Consider the following 19,551-nt stretch of genomic DNA (forward strand, 5'->3'; position numbering starts at 1 on the left):
CTTACTTAACAGATCACACCAGCACACTGAAACCTTTAGCTTTTGGCAGGTGCTCCCTATGAGCATTATACATGTCACAGTCAGTAACATTTCCCTACATATATGTATGCACAAATATCTTAAAAACATTTAATACAAAATTGTACATTACATGAAGTAGAACCTTAGGGATTATCTTAAAATGTAAGTACAGAGAAAATGCATGCAGAGAGAGCCTGCTGAAGTACAAAGCCTATGGGATATAGAATTTCAAGTTTGCATTTCCTGCAGGATGGTAACATTATCTTTTCCCACCCAGAGGCAAAATATATTTTCCAAAAATTTGGACACTGCCCATTGCATTAAATTTAAGTGCTCCCTGTGTATATAGACAATAAAAGTAAGCAAAAAAAAAAACAAAACAAAAAAACCAACACATTCCTCTTTTTAATATATCAAAAGTGTTTCCAAGGCAACATTATTAAAATGATTATACCACAGTCCCTAATATAATACCAAGCGCTAATAGGAAGGTACAGTGAGGGCAGAAAGGTTTCATCCAGTCATTGGTTTAGGTGCTCTTCTTTTCTTCACCGAGTAAATTCACTGCTGCTTTCTTGGCTGTGAGGAGGAAAGAATATTGTGTCAAGGCAACTTGCAATACAGGCTCCGTGCCTAATGTAGTGACTAGACAGCAACTTGGATGACTCCTGTTCAGACAAGAGCACTGAGGCTTGCGGCTGGGCTAAGAGTTTCCAGGAGATGAAGACACCTCTTCAGAGCCCAAATCTGGAGTACTCCAGCAAAGTTCTTCAACGTCAGCTGGCCTAGCCCCCTTACAGTAGCAGTGTCACCTAAGCCATCTGTCCCCCACCCCCAAGGGGCACAAGCAGCAGAGATTCCTGACACGTCCAGTGTCTCTCTGTACAGTCGAGAAATCCTCGTTTGCGTCTGGGTGCTCACCTGTATAATCTATGTCTCAATCTGATGACAACTAGGTCTATCCCAGGGTGACAAAAAATCAGAGAAAGTTCTCATTCCCACAACCCAGAAACGATGGACTATTTATACACATTTATATTCTCTTCACTGTGCCGCCATTTCCCCCATGATGGCAAGAGTTTGCTGTATGTTGGTGTCAAGATGCTACATTCATCAAGAAAATATTCTTACATCTGTGGGAAACTAAACTTTCCTCTTCCTAATTACCATGTGACTTGGAACAAGCTGTAAGAACTAGTGTGGTGTGTACGATGGGGGGGCGGGGGTGTTGTGGAAGCCTCCAGGGCCTCCTGGAGAATCCATAAATGGCACCTGTCTTTGACGGGCCTGGAGTCCAGCGATGCCAGTCCTACCTTGTTCACCAACTGCCTGAGGGCTGTTCTCACTTCACTTAATTAAAGTCGCTGAACAGAGTTAAGAAATTGCAGCCTCTCTCTTAACTAGCCCATTGTAAAAATTTACTTCCTAGAGAATCCAGAAGCTCTGAGAAAAGTCTAGAATGTGTCACCATGTAAGTCTGTCCTAATTTATTTTCATTCTTACACTCCTGTTTAGGAATGGATCCTATCAAAGTAAAACTGGATTTTAGAGTATTGAGATCGAAGAGAACCAAGGGACTAAGAAATGTGAGTGAACTAGACAGAAGTGACGTCACCGGAGGTTGCTGGTTAGGCTGAGGGGAGGAATAGAAAGGAAATTTCTTTTTTTTCTTTTCTTTTCAGAAAGGAAATTTCTTAAAAAGAAACTGGCAATCCCCAAGTGGGAGGACATGAAGGCTACAGGTCAGAAAACACTTAAAATTGTAGGAAAATGAATGCAAGTAGACTGGAGCGGTGCACCCAGGAGTCCAGCGGAGCGCAAGGTGTGTGAGGGAAAACAGCAAGAACATATCTGTGCTGCTGGAGAGCTGTGTTGGGGGTCTTACTTGCCCCGTGGTCAGGTCAATTCTCATCTCTCACTTTCTAATTAATATAGAGCTCTCAAAACAGTAATTCTATGTTCCTTGCCACTTTTCTCCAACTTCTAAAACCCTCCCTGTGCCCTCTGGAACTTAAGACCCAATGAATCATCAGCAAAATCTCCTCTATAGCTATCCATCTCTCTGAATGTTTCTTTTACCTTCTTACTTTTACAGAAATCTGACTGTCCCCTGAGGACACTGCTTTTCTCAAGTGGTGGCTGGTTTGTCGTTTTTTTTAATACAATTTAAGTTAACCTACAGTGTATTGTTCGTTTCAGAGGTAGCATTTAGAGATTCATCAGTTGCCTACAACACCCAGTGCTCATTTCATCAAGTGCCCTCCTAATAATACCCATAACCCAGTTACCCCACCCGTGGTGGTGGCTGTTTTTTTTTTTTTTTTCCTTTCTTCCTTGACCCTGGTACAAGTGGTTCTGGAGGATTTGGTAAGCAGTCCCTGTTCTTCATCACCATGTTCAGAACCTCATGTCATCAGATTATATCTGCCACCAGCCTTTCTTTTCCCAATCACCACTGACCCTTGGGCTCTGCTGCCTCATTTCTTGAAGATTTTAGCTCCAAAGTTAGTATCACTCTCTCACACGCCTCCTATTTTAATTATTGGTGATTTCTGTATTCTTCCAATATCTTGGCCTCTCGGCTCCCCCCTCCAATAACCTTTACATTCCGTCCTAGAGACCCCAGCCTCTCTCCCTACCCCAGCCACTCATTCCATGATCCTTATCACTACCAGTAACCACAGTCCCTCTACAATCTCAGTGTCAAGCATCCCAATGCCCACCACCACCTCCTACCTTTGCAGCTCACGCCCTCTGGTATCCTGATTCAGAGTTCTCCCCCACCACCTGCTTTCATAATCCATTGATCCTACCACCTCTTCTCCACTGTTCCTCAACCCCTTTGTGTCCTCCCTCCCGTCCTCGGCCTGTTTAAGTTCAACTGTCAGACACTACCACTCCCTAATCCCACTCTCACTTCCTAGATCTCGACACGGCGCTCCACATGTTCTGCAACTGCACCTGTGCCGCTGAGTGGGGCTGAAGGAACATCTAGATGAACCGGCCTCACTTTAAATTCCTGCACACAAATCCGCAGCGAGCCTCTGACTCCTGGCAGCCAGGAGTGACCTGGCCCAGCCCGGCCACTCTCCCACCGCCCCGGCCAGTCTGCTCACTTGTGACTTGTCTGGCAGCTTTCACACTCCCGTGCAGAGGTGAGTAGCTGCAAGACAGAGCTGGTGGCCCACAGAAACGGAACGGCTGTTACCTGACCCCAGTCCTAGGCCAGGATTTCATACCATCTCTTTCTGTCCCATCCTCTCTCGCTGACCTTTCTTGCTACTTTACTGAGAAATGTGGAGCAATCAGGGAGTGACTTCTGTAAGCTCCTGCCATCACATAAACTCACCTACTGGCATCTCTACTCGTGTTAGAAACCCTTGTGCCCCTGGGAAGGCAAACTAGTGCAGCCATCTGGAGAGCCGTATGGAGGGTCCTCAAAAAGTTAACAATAGAGCGATCCAGCAATTGCACTACTAGGATCCCAAAACACAGATTTGAAGGGGTACATGCACCCCGATGTTTACAGCAGCAGTGTCCACAACAGCCAAACTATGGAGAGAGCCCAAATGTCCATCAACAGATGAATGGACAAAGATGTGTGTGTGTATACATTATGGACTATTACTCAGCTATCAAAAATAATGAAATCTTGCCATTTGCAATCACATGGATGGAGCTGGAATGAATTATGCTAAGTGAAATAAGTCAGAGAAAAACAAACACCATATGATCTCACTCATATGTGGAATTTAAGAAAGAAAACAGATGAACATAGGGGAAGGGGGAAAGGAAAAAAGGGAGTGAGGGAAACAAACCACAAGAGGTTCTTAAGGACAGAGAACAAACAGGGTTGCTGGAGGAAGGTGGGCGGGGGGGGGGAATGGGCATTTATTGTGACGAGCACTGGGTGTTCTACGTAAGCGATGAATCACTGAATTCTACCCAGAAACCAATACTGCACTGTATGTTAACTATGTTAACTAAAATTTATATAAAAAAATAAACCATAAACTGTTGTGCCCCTGTGACCAATCCTATTTGGACTCTAGATCCTAGCTCCTCTGGTCTAATCAAGGACAGAGCTCCAGTAGTTCTCCCCTCATTCATATCAGTTTTTTGCTCTCTACTGGACCATTCCCCCAATTTTCAAACATATGTTGTTCATTCTACTTTAAGAAGAAGAAGAAAAATACACCCTCAGGACGCTAGCCCCTTCTCCCAGTTGCAGCCCCATTCTTCTCCTTTTTCAGGAAATTTCCCAAAAGACTTACCTATCCCCTCTCAGCACTGCCTCCCATCTCTCACATCCTTCCGATCAGGGTTTCAGTCCCACCACCCCACAAACTGTTTTGTCAAGAGCACTGGTGCCTTCCTCACTGCCAAGTGTGATGGCCAGTTTTCTGTCACTACTTTACTTGACCCGACTGCAGCATGTGACACAATGGACCACTCCCCCCCCCCCCCCCGCCCGAAACACTTTCTTGGCCCCGAAGACACCAGTCACATGGTTTTCCTGCTGCCACAACTGGCCACTCCTTATCAGTCGGCCTTGTCCGTTGCTTCTCATCTCCCCAGTCTGGGAGATGCCCTGGCTCAGTCTTGGACCTCATCTTTTCTAACTATATTCACTCCCTTTGTGATCTCATCTGGTCTTGTATCCAGAACTGAATTCCTTGTTCTCCCCTCTAAGCCTGTTATATCTAGGCTCCCCCAGCTCAACAGCAATTCTATCCTTCCATCTCTGGCTGAAAAGCTTGGCTTCGTGCATGACTCCTCTCTCCTACTCCACACCTGATCCCTGAGCAAATCCTCTTGGTTCTACCTTCAGAATATATCAAGACTCCAGTGACTTCCTGCCTCCTACTGCTACACCTATGACCCAAGCCAGGTGGTCCTCTCCAGCCAGATCACTGCAAGCACCTTACCACTGGTCTCCTGATTTCCTCCCTGTCCCCCTTCAGTCTATTCTTAATACAGGGGCCAAAGTGATCCTGTTAAAGCACAGGATGGATCATATTGCTCCTCAGCTCAAAGTTCTCCAATAGCACCCCATCTCACAGAGTTAAAGCCAAAGCCTCTACAAAAGCCTATAAGGCCTTCCATGATCTGTCTTCTTCCAGCCTCCTCTCCCCAACCTCTCTGACGTTATCTCCTTCTTCTCCTGCCTGGTTCACTCCCTTCCAACCGTACTGCTCCCGCATGCAGTTTCCTCTAGCTGGACCATCCTTCCCCGTGGTTTCTTTCAAGTTTGATCCAGTATGGCCTTCTTGGTGAGGATTCTCTAAATCATTCTGTTTAAAAGTAACTTCCCTTCAGCTCCCGGAACTCCCTACCTACCTATCTGCTTTATTTTTCTCTATATTCTCTGCTAACTATATCATATAACTTTAAAAGTTTACTGTATCTTGGGTGCCTGGGTGGCTCAGTTGGTTAAGCGACTGCCTTCGGCTCAGGTCATGATCCCGGAGTCCTGGGATCGAGTCCCACATCGGGCTCCCTGCTCTGCAGGAAGCCTGCTTCTCCCTCGGCTTGTGTTCCCTCTCTTGCTGTCTCTCTCTCTCTCTCTCTCTCTGTCAAATAAATAAATAAAATCTACAAAAAAAAATTAAAAAAAAAAGTTTATTGTATCTCTCAACAAGAGTGTAAGCTTCATGAGTTCAAGTAGTATGGTCTATTTGGTTCACTGGCTCATCCTCAGTGCTACGAACATGCTTGGCACATATTAAGCACCTCAATAAATAAATGCTGAATAAATGAATCAGGAGAACGGAAAGGGCATTCTCTTGACCTATAACAAAAGCATATTAAACAGTTCAACCTGAAATGTATTAAAGAGATTATACTTGTATATAAATACAGATGATTCTCTAAAATCTCTACCCAGCACAGGAAAGTCATTTTTCCTAATATGCTGACCAAATAGTGCCTTAAATGTAGCATGGTGGAAGAATCTGGGGAAAAGTAAAGGGCAACAGGCAAAGTGTTGGTCAAGAGATCGCAGAGTGGCCTTGGCATTTAGCTGAGGAAAGCTGACAGGAGAGGAGGAGAAGCAGCTTATTATTTGGGCCCAGGACCCCCAATTCCTCCCACCTGCTGAACCCAACTGCCCCCGAGTCTTACCTTCTTTAGTGATGGTATCTACAGTCTCTTTGGCTTTGTCCTTCAAGTCATTCACCATAGTGTCCACCTGGGACTCATGCTTCAGGAAGACAGGTTGGATGATGCGCTTGTACAGCAGTTCGGCCCCGTTAGAAGGGCTTGGGGCCATGCACCACAACAGGAAGCCGCACTGCACAGAAAGAGAGCCTGCATGGTAACTATGGTAATGGGACAGGCAGCAGGCATCCTGACAACACAGGCTGCACGGTAACCATGGAAACGGGACAGGCAGCAGGCATCCTGACAACACACACTGCCCACCGCTGCTCTGAGATGGCACTGCCTCGGCTATGTTCTCCAACAGCATTTCCAGTATTTTCTGTAGGCTACAAGTGCACTTTTCTTAGGTGGAAAAAACACCCGACAAATGACCTAGTAAGGAAAAGTTGAGACTGAAAAAAGAAAGGGAAAACACACCAAGTCCAACAGCTTAACTTCTTTCCTAACTTGAATTACTTTTTAGTTTATAGCTGCAAGAAGTTTTATTAATAACTCTTAAAAATCAACTGAAGAAACACAGTATTTACCTGCATGTGTAAAGAAAGCTGTCTGGATAAGCCTCGTATCTACAAGGCTTTTTCTCACTGGCTTACCCCAGTAGGTCTGTCACATTTTTTCATCTGTTATAGACAAAATACCCTGGCCATGTTTTGAATTCTTCCCTTAGCAGAATCTCAGTTTTTGGTAGTTTTTGCCTTCCAGGAATCTTTACAGTCAGCTCTTCATCATCTTCCCCTTTGAATTAAGATATTCCTAACTCTTTCTTTTGCCATTGGAATAAAATAAAATAATATCATTCCTAACTCTACTTTGCCATCGGAATGAAAAATGGACAAGAATTATGCCCTAAAAACTTAAAAAACAAGAACTGTCACACTGTATGTCCAAAAAAGTTTTACTATTTTTTCAAATGACAACAACTCAGTCCCAGGAGTTTATTCTTGTCTAAGATACTGAGCAAGAAGGGGGATCTGCACAGAAACATGCTCATTTCCCTAGAAAGTTAAACAAACAACCTACTGGGTTCTTTCAGTTTAAAAGATTCTAACTGTATTGTCTTCCACACAGCCACAAAATAGAAGTCACTTCTAGAGATTCCCAATCTGTGCATTTTACAGCTTCTTAAAGAAAAAAATCTCCTACTTCTTACGCTATAAATTAAACTCTACAGCCTTAGTCCCTGTTATTCCAATCCAAAGAATATATTCAAGCAATCAAGAAGTTACAATGCTTTTCTAAGATAGTCTTTTAAGTTTGCTCTAGAGATAAAAAGCTGGTAAGGGGCTAATACCAATAACAGAGAGCTTGAGCTTAAAATGCACATATTTGTGCCCTAAAGCTCACTCCATCAGTACCATGTTGGCTCTGAGAAGTTTTGTAGTGCATTTTGGGCTTCTACCACGCTCAGAATACAAAACATGTTCTCAACAGATGACTCTAGATTATCTGAACTACAGAACTCTGGAAAAGTAGTATTCATAAATTAGAATTTGTTACAGGCACAGGAGAGCAGGGGGCAAGCTTTTGAAAGACAGGGGCTCATCAGACTGGATTAAAAACAAATCACGGCTATGTGCTCCTTACCAGAAACACCCCTAAGACAAAGCCGGCTAGGGGCACCGAAAACAGAAGGGTGTAAGGAGGTGTTGCAGACAGATAGCAATTCTCAAAACAGCGCATTTAGTAATATTAACAATACATAAACACTATTTAAGGCCAAGTAAGTAAACCGTGATAAAGAAGAAAAACAATTTGCCAAGATTCACACAAACCTACATATCTTTGAAAATATAAATTATATATAGCTTTGTATATTTATGTGCAATTACAGAATTATCTATATAATTTTTGTTTTTATAATTTTATAATTATAGATAGGTTCCAAATATAGCTTTGAATTATGTAAATTAAAAAGTCAGAATTATATAAATGGAGAAAATCCACAATCATAATTTTTAACACTTCCACCAGAAATTGGTATCTGAAACTGGAAACTAATAAGAACAAGGAACACAAAACTAAAAATCTTGATCTAAAAATATACAGATCTCTCCACCCAACAAATTGATTTTTTAATTTATTTAACAGAGAGAGAGAGAGAGCACAAATAGGCAGAGTGGCAGGCAGAGGGAGAGGGAGAAGCAGGCTCCCCGCCGAGCAGAGAGCCCGATGCAGACTCGATCCTAGGACCCTGGGATCATGACCTGAGCCGAAGGCAGATGCTTAATGACTGAGCCACCCAGGTGCCCAACAAAACTGATTTTAAGGCAATTATATACTACAGATATAGAGATTAAAAGAATAAGCTCAGAGAAACTGGGTTCTAACCCTGGTTCTGCCACTTACTAGTGAGGCAAACCTTGTGTGAGTTACTTAATTGCTTAAGTCTGTACAGACTTTATAACATAAATAGGCGTTAACTAAAATTAAAAAAAAAAATCTACCTCAGATAGATTTTGTGAGAAAATAAGAAACATCTGGACCATCCAGAATAGCTAGGGCTCTGTCTCTGTCCCAAGAACACTGTCTTCTACCAACAGCCATGGAACAGTAACAGCTTAAGTGATTAGCTTTAAATGGGGTAATTATAATCAAATCCCAAAACCAACATATACCCTTTTCTTAAAAAATATTTTATTTATTTATTTGAGAGAGAAAGAGAGGGAGGGAGGGAGGGAGGGGGAGCACGAGCAGGGGGAGAGACAGAGGGAGAAGCAAGCTCCCCACTGAGCAGGGAGCCCACAGCAGCGAGGCTCCATCCCAGCCCCTGGGATCACGACCAGAGCTGAAGGCAGAGGCTTAATCAACTGAGCCACCCAGGCGCCCCCAACATATACCCTTTTTAAACAATTATTTTGTAACTCTTTTACTACCCGAAATAAAATTTAATAATATACCTACACATATAAATTCCAAAAAAAAATCAAGAAGTTCTCTAATGGCAAAATAAAGGAAAAATAAAGTGAAAGTAATTTATCATAAACAGTATGTATTTTTCAACATGTAAATGTTCAAGCCAAACTATACTAGACAACACCATGAAATACTCCTAAATAGAAATCAGTGACTATTAACAGCTACAAACAAAATTTCCTTCATATATTTCCAAAAGGTTGAGAATTTCTGAACTGGATGGACTATGCAGGGTGCTTCCCATATCTGAGTGCTCAACCAAGTGCAATTCCCCATCGTAATCTCCAAGTTACAATTTTAAGCCAACTCTCCCTCAACTCTCCTCCCCCTGATGTATGACAGACTCCACAGCTCATTTATTGAGCATAATAGCAGGAAAACAGAATGCTCAGAGTGAGAAAAGCAAGGAAGGGAAAGCACGGCAATAGGAAGGGGAAGAATAAACATTCAGACCAGCCACCTCCTAGTCTCACTACACACATCTGTGCAACCAACCCAAACTCTGCCGAGCCCTCACAGATACATAATGGCAGAGTGGCACCTTCTGCTATAGGTCCAAGCCCTTAAATGGAGCCAATTCCCTGAAATACCCTCAGCACCTCACAGTTTGTGTGGGTCGGTCCACGTTTCCTGTTAGTTTTCCCAGCAACTCTGCGCTAGCACCTGCTGGGCTTGGCCGGCTATCCTACTGAATTTTAAGATGTTGCCAGAGAAACCTTGATTTTCTTTCTTTCTTTCTTTTTTTTTTTAAGATTTTATTTATTTATTTGACAGAGAGAGACACGGCAAGAGAAGGAACACAAGCAGGGGGAGTGGGAGAGGGAGAAGCAGGCTTCCCGCCGAGCAGGGAGCCCGATGCGAGGCCTGATCCCAGGACCCTGAGATCATGACCCGAGCCGAAGGCAGACGCCCAACGACTGAGCCACCCAGGCGCCCTGAAACCTTGATTTTCTTAACTACACACCTGTAGTAACCCAAAATACAGAATGGAGCAACTCCATCTTTCACTGGCTTTCGCTTCCACTGCCTCTGCTTAGAGCCAGGTTAATTACCGGCAGACTCTGCGGACCATCTCTCTCATTAACATTTGCTTCTGGAAGACTTCTGGTTATTATTTATTTACTTTTTGAAAGATTTACTTATTTGAGAGAGAGAACGTGTGTACACAGGGGAGGAGCAGAGGCAGAGACTGAGGGAGAGAATCCCAAGCAGACTCTCTGCTGAGCTCGAAGGCCCATGAGGGAGGGGCTCAATTTCACAAGCCCAAAATCCCGACCTGAGCCGAAACCACATCGGATGCTTAACCTACTGAGCCACCCAGGCGCCCCAAGATTTCTAGTTCTTTTTTTTTTTTAAGATTTTATTTATTTATTTGAGAGAGAGAGAATGAGAGATAGCACGAGAGGGAAGAGGGCCAGAGGGAGAAGCAGACTCCCTGCCGAGCAGGGAACCTGATGCGGGACTCGATCCAGAGACTCCAGGATCATGACCTGAGCCAAAGGCAGTCGCTTAACCAACTGAGCCACCTAGGCGCCCCCAAGATTTCTGGTTCTTAATATCCAAACATCACACAATGTTTTCCATTGGTTGCTTATATAGGTAACGCTAATACACACACACCCCAAACTCAATACAACAGTTTAAACAAAATGATGTGCAGGAAAAAGGAAAAACTACATTCCTGACATTGAATTAGAATTCCATGTGGACATTTTAAAGAGTATGCAGAGTATTCAGGCCATGTACTACTGCATACAAAGCAATAATTTCTTACCAACTCTGTTAACTGGAGAGCTATTAGTGGTGCACATTTGTTAGTTATAAAGGGGTATTTTGCTGAGTTTTACTAATATTTGGGAAACTGGTATGGAGTTTTAGATTTATACATCTTAATTTTTACCATTTAAAAGTGCAGGAAATAGTCTCCTGCCTGGTGTTCCTATGTAAAATATCCAATTTTCAGGAATGGATTACTGATGTAGAGATAGATGTCCGTATTACAAGCATCAGCATCAAGGTGGAGTGGAAATGACTCACTGGATTAGGCATCAGTTGGTATGTACTTTATTTTATGACTTGAGGTAAAGTCATAAACAACCTCCCTAAGAGTCAGTTTTCTCTTCCATAGGATTTTAGGCAAGTCACAAAGTAATGTCCTTGAAGAAAGTACACCAGATAGCAGCAGTACTACCAAGTCCTACAGTCCTCACTGTTGTTGAAAACCTCTGAAGTATTATCTGCCCATGTAGACATCGACCCCTCGGCAATCCAGAAAAGCTAATTCATTCATCTTTTCTGGACGAATGAAGGCAAGACTACCAGACAGAACCAGACCTAAGTGTCTATATTTTTGTACCTCTCCAATGTGAGTAGGCTGTACTCTGGGCTGCTCGTTTCTTCCCAGTACCCTCTAGCTATTGTCTTGGGACAGTAAAATAATTACTGCTCTCTACCTAAATTGTTAGCATTTCCCAGTTTTCAAATGAAATAGTTTTCTTGTATTAAAAAATAAAGTTAATTACTTTTCAACTCTCATGGTGATATTCAGCCACCAGCTTTTATAACTCCCTTTTCTTAATCTACATAACTGTTCTAGAGCCCAGTAGTACCCTGAACTACACATATCCAACCATCCTTCTATTATTATTTTTAAAGATTTTACTAATTTATTTATGTTTTGTTTGTTTACTTATCTGAGGGAGACAGAGAGAGGAGCAGAGGGAGAGGGACAAGCAGACTCCCTACTGAGCGCGGAGCTTGACGTGGCTCTCGATCCCATGACCCTGAGATCATGACCTGAGCTGAAATCAAGAGTCAGACGCTTAACTGACTTGAGCCACCCAGGCACCGCGCCCCCCCACCTTTTAATCAAGCTGCCCTCAAAGTGCCAACTGACGATGCTCCCATGAGCAAACACAAGCCCACTCTTACCTGCAGTCCAGACAAAGAGCCTGTACTATTTTAACTGATTCTTGTCACGATGAGCACTAACATACTAACTCCTTAAATTACAGATTACAGCAGGTCAGATAATTCTGTCTGTGGTTCTAATGCTGTCATCATCCAGTTTTCTCCTAGAAGAGGTATTTCCAAGGTAGGGATATGTTTTATATACAGTTTGGGACCAGCCTGGGCAGAACTGAGTTAATGTCAAAAAACAAAAAAACCCACCCTTCAACACTGACCTGCTGATATGCTACCATCACCTGATCAGAAAAAAAAGTCATAGGAAGCTTTCACAATGTAACTCCAGGAATAGTGAGTGATAGGCAAAAGTTAAAGCAGACTGCTCAGCATGCATCAATAAAAGTTAAAAAAAACAAGTGGAAGGGAAGATTTCCCTGTTCTTTTTGCTGTCCACAAGGTTAAGAGAAATGTTCTGCTGTCCATCATGGGTGAAGCAGTAGAGGTGACAGTTGGAACCGTTGGGTTAGGAGTTAAACTGGCTGGAGTTTATTCAACCTCATTTAAAAAATCTAGAAAATGATCTAAATGAGCGTAAAGAGGAGGCACAAAGCTATTCATTGCAGCATTTGTTAAAACTGCATCTAAATGTCCTAAATGTTCATCAATTGGGAAATTAGTATATTACCACCTATAATGGATTAGACCATTTGTCAGAATATTGAATAACATGAGAAAATACTCCTAGTATTATGTTAATTTAAAAAGTGAGATACACAAACTGAGGGTTCTAGAGGGGAGGGGGGTGGGGGGATGGGTTAGCCTGGTGATGGGTATTAAGGAGGGCACGTTCTGCGTGGAGCACTGGGTGTTATGCACAAACAATGAATCATGGAACACTACATCACAAACTAATCATGTAGGGGCGGAGCAAGATGGCGGAGGAGTAGGAGACCTGGATTTCGTCTGGTCTCAAGAATTCAGCTGAATGGGGATCAAACCATTCTGAACACCTACGAACTCAACAGGAGATCGAAGAAAAGAGTAGCAACAACTCTCTGAACAGAGAAGCGACCACTTACTGGAAGGTAGGACATGCGGAGAAGTGAATCGAGGCGATATTCGGGAGGATAGACGGCGGGGGAGGGGGCCTCCGTCGGCCGCTTCTGGCAAGTGATAGAGCCACGGAGCACAAAATCGGACCTTTTAGAAGTCGGCTCCGCTGAGGGACATCACTCCAGTGGCTAAGCGGGGGGTGGAACCTTCACGGGACAGTGTGGTCTCAGAACCCTCAGGGTCACAGAAAGACCGGGGGTGCCTGAGTGCGGCAGAGCTCCCAGGTATCGGAGCGGGGAAGCCGGCTGCAGAGACGGAGCCAAGGCGTGGGCTGTCAGCTCCGGGTTGCCATAAACCGTGATCTGCGGCCCAGTCTGGCCACTACTCCTCCAGCAGGGACCCAACAAGCGGCAGATCCGGGGAGACTCCCCTTCCTCCCCGGGGAGGAACGGCGCGGGAGCGCACCGCAGGGATCTGCTGGGTTTGGAGACTCCACACAGGGTCGGGAGCCAGAGATAGAAACTCTCGGTCACAGGCCGGGTGAGCACGGAGTGCGGCCGGAGACCAGGGAGACGGGAGTGACTGCTTTTCTCTGGGGGTGCACTGAGGAGCGGGGCCCCGAGTTCTCAGCTCCTCCGGCTGGAGATTGGGAGGCCACCATTTTCACTCTCATCCTCCAAAACTGTACAGAGAGCTTGCAGGGAACAAAAGCTCCCGAGAGCAAACCCGAGCAGCTTGCTTGGCCCGGACCGACAAGGGCGGGGCAATTCCGCCTCCGGCAAAGACATTTGGGAACCACAGCAACAGGCCCCTCCCCCAGAAGATCAGCAGGAACAGCCAGTCAAGACCAAGTTTACCTATCAAGGAGAACGGGAGAACTCCAGCGCTAGGGGAATACTGCACATAGAATTCATGGCTTTTTTACCATGATTTATTAGTTTTTTAAAGTTAATTTTTTTAACTGTTTTTTTTTAATTTTTCTTTTTCCCTTTTTCAACTGACATCTTATCAAACCCTTTTTTTAAAAAAAACATTTTTTATTTTTCTTTTTTAGAGTCATATTTTATCCCTTCATAGTAGTTACCCTTATTTTTGGCATGTATATATAAGTTGTTCTCTCTTTAAAATTTTGAGATACAGTTGCTTCTAACAGATCAAAATATACCCTAAATCACTGGTTTGTATGGCTTTGTTCTAGTCTCCTGCCTGATCACATTCTCTCCCTTTTTTTTTAATCTTCTTTCTTTTTTCAAACAACTTATCAATTCCTTTTATAAAATCTTTTATAATTTTCATCTTTACAGTCATCTTCCATCCCTTCATTCTATCAACCCTTATTTTGTACATGTATAAGTCTTTCTTCCTTTAAAATTTTAGGAGGCACTTTCTTCTAACAGACCAAAATACGCCCAAAATCCAGTGTGTGGCACTGATCTATGCACTAGCCTGATCATATCTGATCATATTTGGGTTTTTTTTGTATTGTTCTGTTTTTGTTTGTTTTTATCTTCTTTTTCTTTTTTTTTCTCCTCTTTCTTTCTTTCTTTCCCTTTCTTTTCCCCTGGTTTCAGGTCTTTTCTGATTTGTATATTTGCTGGGGACGTTGTTAACCTGTTAGCATTTTGTTCTCTCATTCATCTATTCTCCTCTGGACAAAATGACAAGACGAAAAAAATCACCTCAGCAAAAAGAACAAGAGGTAGTACCCTCTGCCAGGGACCTACTCAATATGGATATTAGTACGATGTTGGACCTAGAGTTCAGAATCATGAGTTTAAAGATACTAGCTGGGCTTGAAAAAAGCGTGGAAGTTATTAGAGAAACCCTTTCTGGAGAAATAAAAGAACTAAAATCTAACCAAGTCGAAATCAAAAAAGCTATTAATGAGGTGCAATCAAAAATGGGGGCACTAACTGCTAGGATAAATGAGGCAGAAGAGAGAATCAGTGATATAGAAGACCAAATGATGGAAAATAAAGAGGCTGAGAAAGAGAGAGAAACAACTACAGGATCACGAGGGCAGAATTCGAGAGATAAGCAATACGATAAGACGAAACAACATTAAAATAATTGGGATCCCAGAAGAAGAAGAGAGAGAGGGACAGAAGGTATATTGGAGCAAATTATAGCAGAGAACTTCCCTAATGTGGGGAAGGAAATAGGCATCAAAATCCAGGAGGCACAGAAAACCCCTCTCAAAATCAATAAAAATAGATCAACACCCCGACATCTAATAGTAAAACTTACGAGTCTCAGAGACAAAGAGAAAATCCTGAAAGCAGCTTGGGAGAAGAGATATGTAACCTACAATGGTAGAAACATTAGATTGGCAACAGACCTATCCACAGAGACCTGGCAGGCCAGAAAGGACTGGCATGATATCTTCAAAGCACTAAACGAGAAAAATATGCAGCCAAGAATACTATATCCAGCTAGGCTGTCATTGAAAATAGAAGGAGAGATAAAAATCTTCCAGGACAAACAAAAACTAAAGGAATTTGCAAACACGAAACCAGCCCTCCAAGAAATACTGAAAGGGGTCCTCTAAGCAAAGAGAGAGCCTAAAAGCAGCATAGATTAGAAAGGAACACAGACAATATACAGTCACAGTCACCTTACAGGCAATACAATGGCACTAAATTCATATCTTTCAATAGTTACCCTGAATGTAAATGGGCTAAATGCCCCAATCAAAAGACACAGGCTATCAGAATGGATTAAAAAACAAGACCCATCAATATGCTGTCGGCAAGAGACTCATTTTAGACCCAAAGACACCCCCACATTGAAAGTGAGGGGGTGGAAAACCATTTACCATGCTAATGGACACCAAAAGAAAGCTGGGGTGGCAATCCTTATATCAGACAAATTAGATTTTAAAATAAAGACTGTAATAAGAGATGAAGAAGGCCACTATATCCTACTTAAAGGGTCTATCCAACAAGAAGATCTAACAATTGTCAATATCTATGCCCCTAACATGGGAGCAGCCAATTTTATAAGGAAATTAATAACAAAATCAAAGAAACACACTGACAACAATACAATAATAGTGGGGGACTTTAACACCCCCCTGACTGAAATGGACAGATCATCTAAGCAAAAGATCAACAAGGAAATAAAGACTTTAAATGAAACACTGGACCATATGGACTTCACAGACATATTCAGAACATTCCATCCCAAAGCAACGGAATACACATTCTTCTCTAGTGCCCATGGAACATTCTCCAGAATTGATCACATCCTAGGTCACAAATCAGGTCTCAACCAGTACCAAAAGTTTGGGATTATTCCCTGCATATTTTCAGACCACAATGCTTTGAAACTAGAACTCAATCACAAGAGGAAAGTCGGAAAGAACCCAAAAACATGGAGGCTAAAGAGCATCCTACTAAAGAATGAATGGGTCAACCAGGAAATTAAAGAAGAATTAAAAAAATTCATGGAAACCAATGAAAATGAAAACACAAATGTTCAAAATCTTTGGGATACAGCAAAGGCAGTCCTGAGAGGAAAGTATATAGCAGTACAAGCCTTTCTCAAGAAACAAGAAAGGTCTCAAATACACAACCTAAGCCTACACCTAAAGGAGCTAGAGAAAAAACAGCAAATAAAGCCTAAACCCAGCAGGAGAAGAGAAATCATAAAGATCAGAACAGAAATCAATGAACTAGAAACCAAAAGAACAGGAGAACAGATCAACGAAACTAGGAGCAGTTCTTTGAAAGAATTAACAAGATTGATAAACCCCTGGCCAGACTGATCAAAAAGAAAAGAGAAATGACCCAAATCAACAAAATCATGAATGAAAGAGGAGAGATCACAACCAACACCAAAGAAATACAAACAATTATAAGAACATATTAGGAGCAACTCTATGCCAGCAAATTAGATAACCTGGAAGAAATGGATGCATTTCTAGAAATGTATCAACTACCAAAATTGAACCAGGAAGAAATAGAAAACCTGAACAGACCTATAACCACTAAGGAAATTGAAGCAGTCATCAAAAATCTCCCAAGAAACAAAAGCCCGGGGCCAGATGGCTTCCCAGGGGAATTCTACCAAACATTTCAAGAAGAATTAATACCTATTCTCCTGAAACTGTTCCAAAAAATAGAAATGGAAGGAAAACTTCCAAACTCATTTTATGAGGCCACCATTACCTTGATCCCAAAACCAGACAAAGACCCCATCAAAAAGGAGAATTACAGACCAATATCCTTGATGAACATGGATGCAAAAATTCTCACCAAAATACTAGCCAATAGGGTCCAACGGTACATTAAAAGGATTATTCACCATGACCAAGTGGGATTTATCCCTGGGCTGCAAGGTTGGTTCAACATCCGCAAATCAATCAACGTGATACAATACATTAACAAAAGAAAGAACAAGAATCATATGATCCTCTCAATAGATGCAGAAAAAGCATTTGACAAAGTACAGCATCCTTTCTTGATCAAAACTCTTCAGAGTATAGGGATAGAGGGTACATACCTCAATATCATAAAAGCCATCTATGAAAACCCTACAGCGAATTATCATTCTCAATGGGGAAAAGCTGAGAGCTTTCCCCCTAAGGTCAGGAACGCAGCAGGGATGTCCACTATCACCACTGCTATTCAACATAGTATTAGAAGTCCTAGCCACAGCAATCAGACAACAAAAAGAAATCAAAGGCATCCAAATCGGCAAAGAGGAAGTCAAACTCTCACTCTTTGCAGATGATATGATACTGTACGTGGAAAACCCAAAAGACTCCACCCCAAAACTGCTAGAACTCATACAGGAATTCAGTCAAGTAGCAGGATATAAAATCAATGCACAGAAATCAGTGGCATTCCTATACACCAACAACAAGACAGAAGAGAGACAAATCAAGGAGTCTATCCCATTTACAATTGCACCCAAAACCATAAGATACCTAAGAATAAATTTAACCAAGGAGGCAAAGGATCTGTACTCAGAAAACTATAAAATACTCATGAAAGAAATTGAAGAAGACACAAAGAAATGGAAAAACGTTCCATGCTCATGGATTGGAAGAACAAACATTGTGAAGATGTCAATGCTACCTAGAGCAATCTACACATTCAATGCAATCCCCATCAAAATACCATCCACTTTTTTCAAACAAATGGAACAAATAATCCTAAAATTTGTATGGAACCAGAAGAGACCCCGAATAGCCAGAGGAATACTGAAAAAGAAAAGCAAAGCCGGTGGCATCACAATTCTGGACTTCCAGCTCTATTACAAAGCTGTCATCATCAAGACAGTATGGTACTGGCACAAAAACAGACACATAGATCAATGGAACAGAATCAAGAGCCCAGAAATGGACCCTCAACTCTATGGTCAACTCATCTTTGACAAAGCAGGAAAGAATGTCCAATGGCAAAAAGACAGTCTCTTCAACAAATGGTGTTGGGAAAATTGGACAGCCACATGCAGAAGAATGAAACTGGACCATTTCCTTACACCACACACAAAAATAGACTCTAAATGGTTGAAAGACCTAAACGTGAGACAGGAGTCCATCAAAATCCTAAAGGAGAACACAGGCAGCAACTTCTTCGACCTCAGCCGCAGCAACTTCTTCCTAGAAACATCGCCAAAGGCAAGGGAAGCAAGGGCAAAAATGAACTATTGGGATTTCATCAAGATAAAAAGCTTTTGCACAGCAAAAGAAACAGTCCACAAAACCAAAAGACAACTGACAGAATAATGGGAGAAAATATTTGCAAATGACATATCAGATAAAGGGCTAGTATCCAAAATCTATAAAGAACTTATCAAACTCAACACCCAAAGAACAAATAATCCAATCAAGAAATAGGCAGAAGACATGAACAGACATTTTTCCAAAGAAGACATCCAAATGGTCAACAGACACATGAAAAAGTGCTCAACATCGCTGGGCATCAGGGAAATCCAAATCAAAACCTCGATGAGATACCACCTCACACCAGTCAGAATGGCTAGAATTAACAAGTCAGGAAACGACAGATGTTGGCGGGGATGCGGAGAAAGGGGAACCCTCCTACACTGTTGGTGGGAATGCAAGCTGGTGCAGCCCCTCTGGAAAACAGTATGGAGGTTCCTCAAACAGTTGAAAATAGAGCTACCATACGATCCAGCAATTGCACTACTGGGTATTTACCCCAAAGATACAAATGTAGGGATCCGAAGGGGTATGTGCACCCCAATGTTTATAGGAGCAATGTCCACAATAGCCAAACTATGGAAAGAGCCAAGATGTCCATCGACAGATGAATGGATAAAGAAGATGTGGTATATATACACAATGGAATATCATGCAGCCATCAAAAGGAATGAGATCTTGCCATTTGCAACGACGTGGATGGAACTGGAGGGTATTATGCTGAGGGAAATAAGTCAATCTGAGAAAGACATGTATCATATGACCTCACTGATATGAGGAATTCTTAATCTCAGGAAACAAACTGAGGGTTGCTGGAGTGGTGG

The 19,551-nt window shown here is 42.4% G+C and overlaps 1 protein-coding gene across 1 annotated transcript in view; it reads right to left on the reverse strand.

The window, feature by feature from the left end:
- Positions 1–405: 405 nt before the first annotated feature.
- Positions 406–19,551, reverse strand: part of REEP5 (receptor accessory protein 5) — a 40,394-nt gene continuing 21,248 nt past the window's right edge. Inside the window, exons 4-5 of the mRNA XM_025866891.2 lie at positions 6,145–6,313; positions 406–600 (exon numbers count right to left, since the gene is read on the reverse strand). Coding sequence (XP_025722676.1) covers positions 551–600; positions 6,145–6,313 — 219 coding nt within the window. The 3' untranslated portion in view covers positions 406–550. The remainder of the gene's footprint in view (positions 601–6,144; positions 6,314–19,551) is intronic.

This window comes from Callorhinus ursinus, unplaced genomic scaffold (assembly GCF_003265705.2).
Source record: "Callorhinus ursinus isolate GAN/ISIS: 27379988/994484 unplaced genomic scaffold, GSC_fseal_2.0 scaffold3, whole genome shotgun sequence".
Classification (NCBI taxonomy): Eukaryota; Metazoa; Chordata; class Mammalia; order Carnivora; family Otariidae; genus Callorhinus; species Callorhinus ursinus.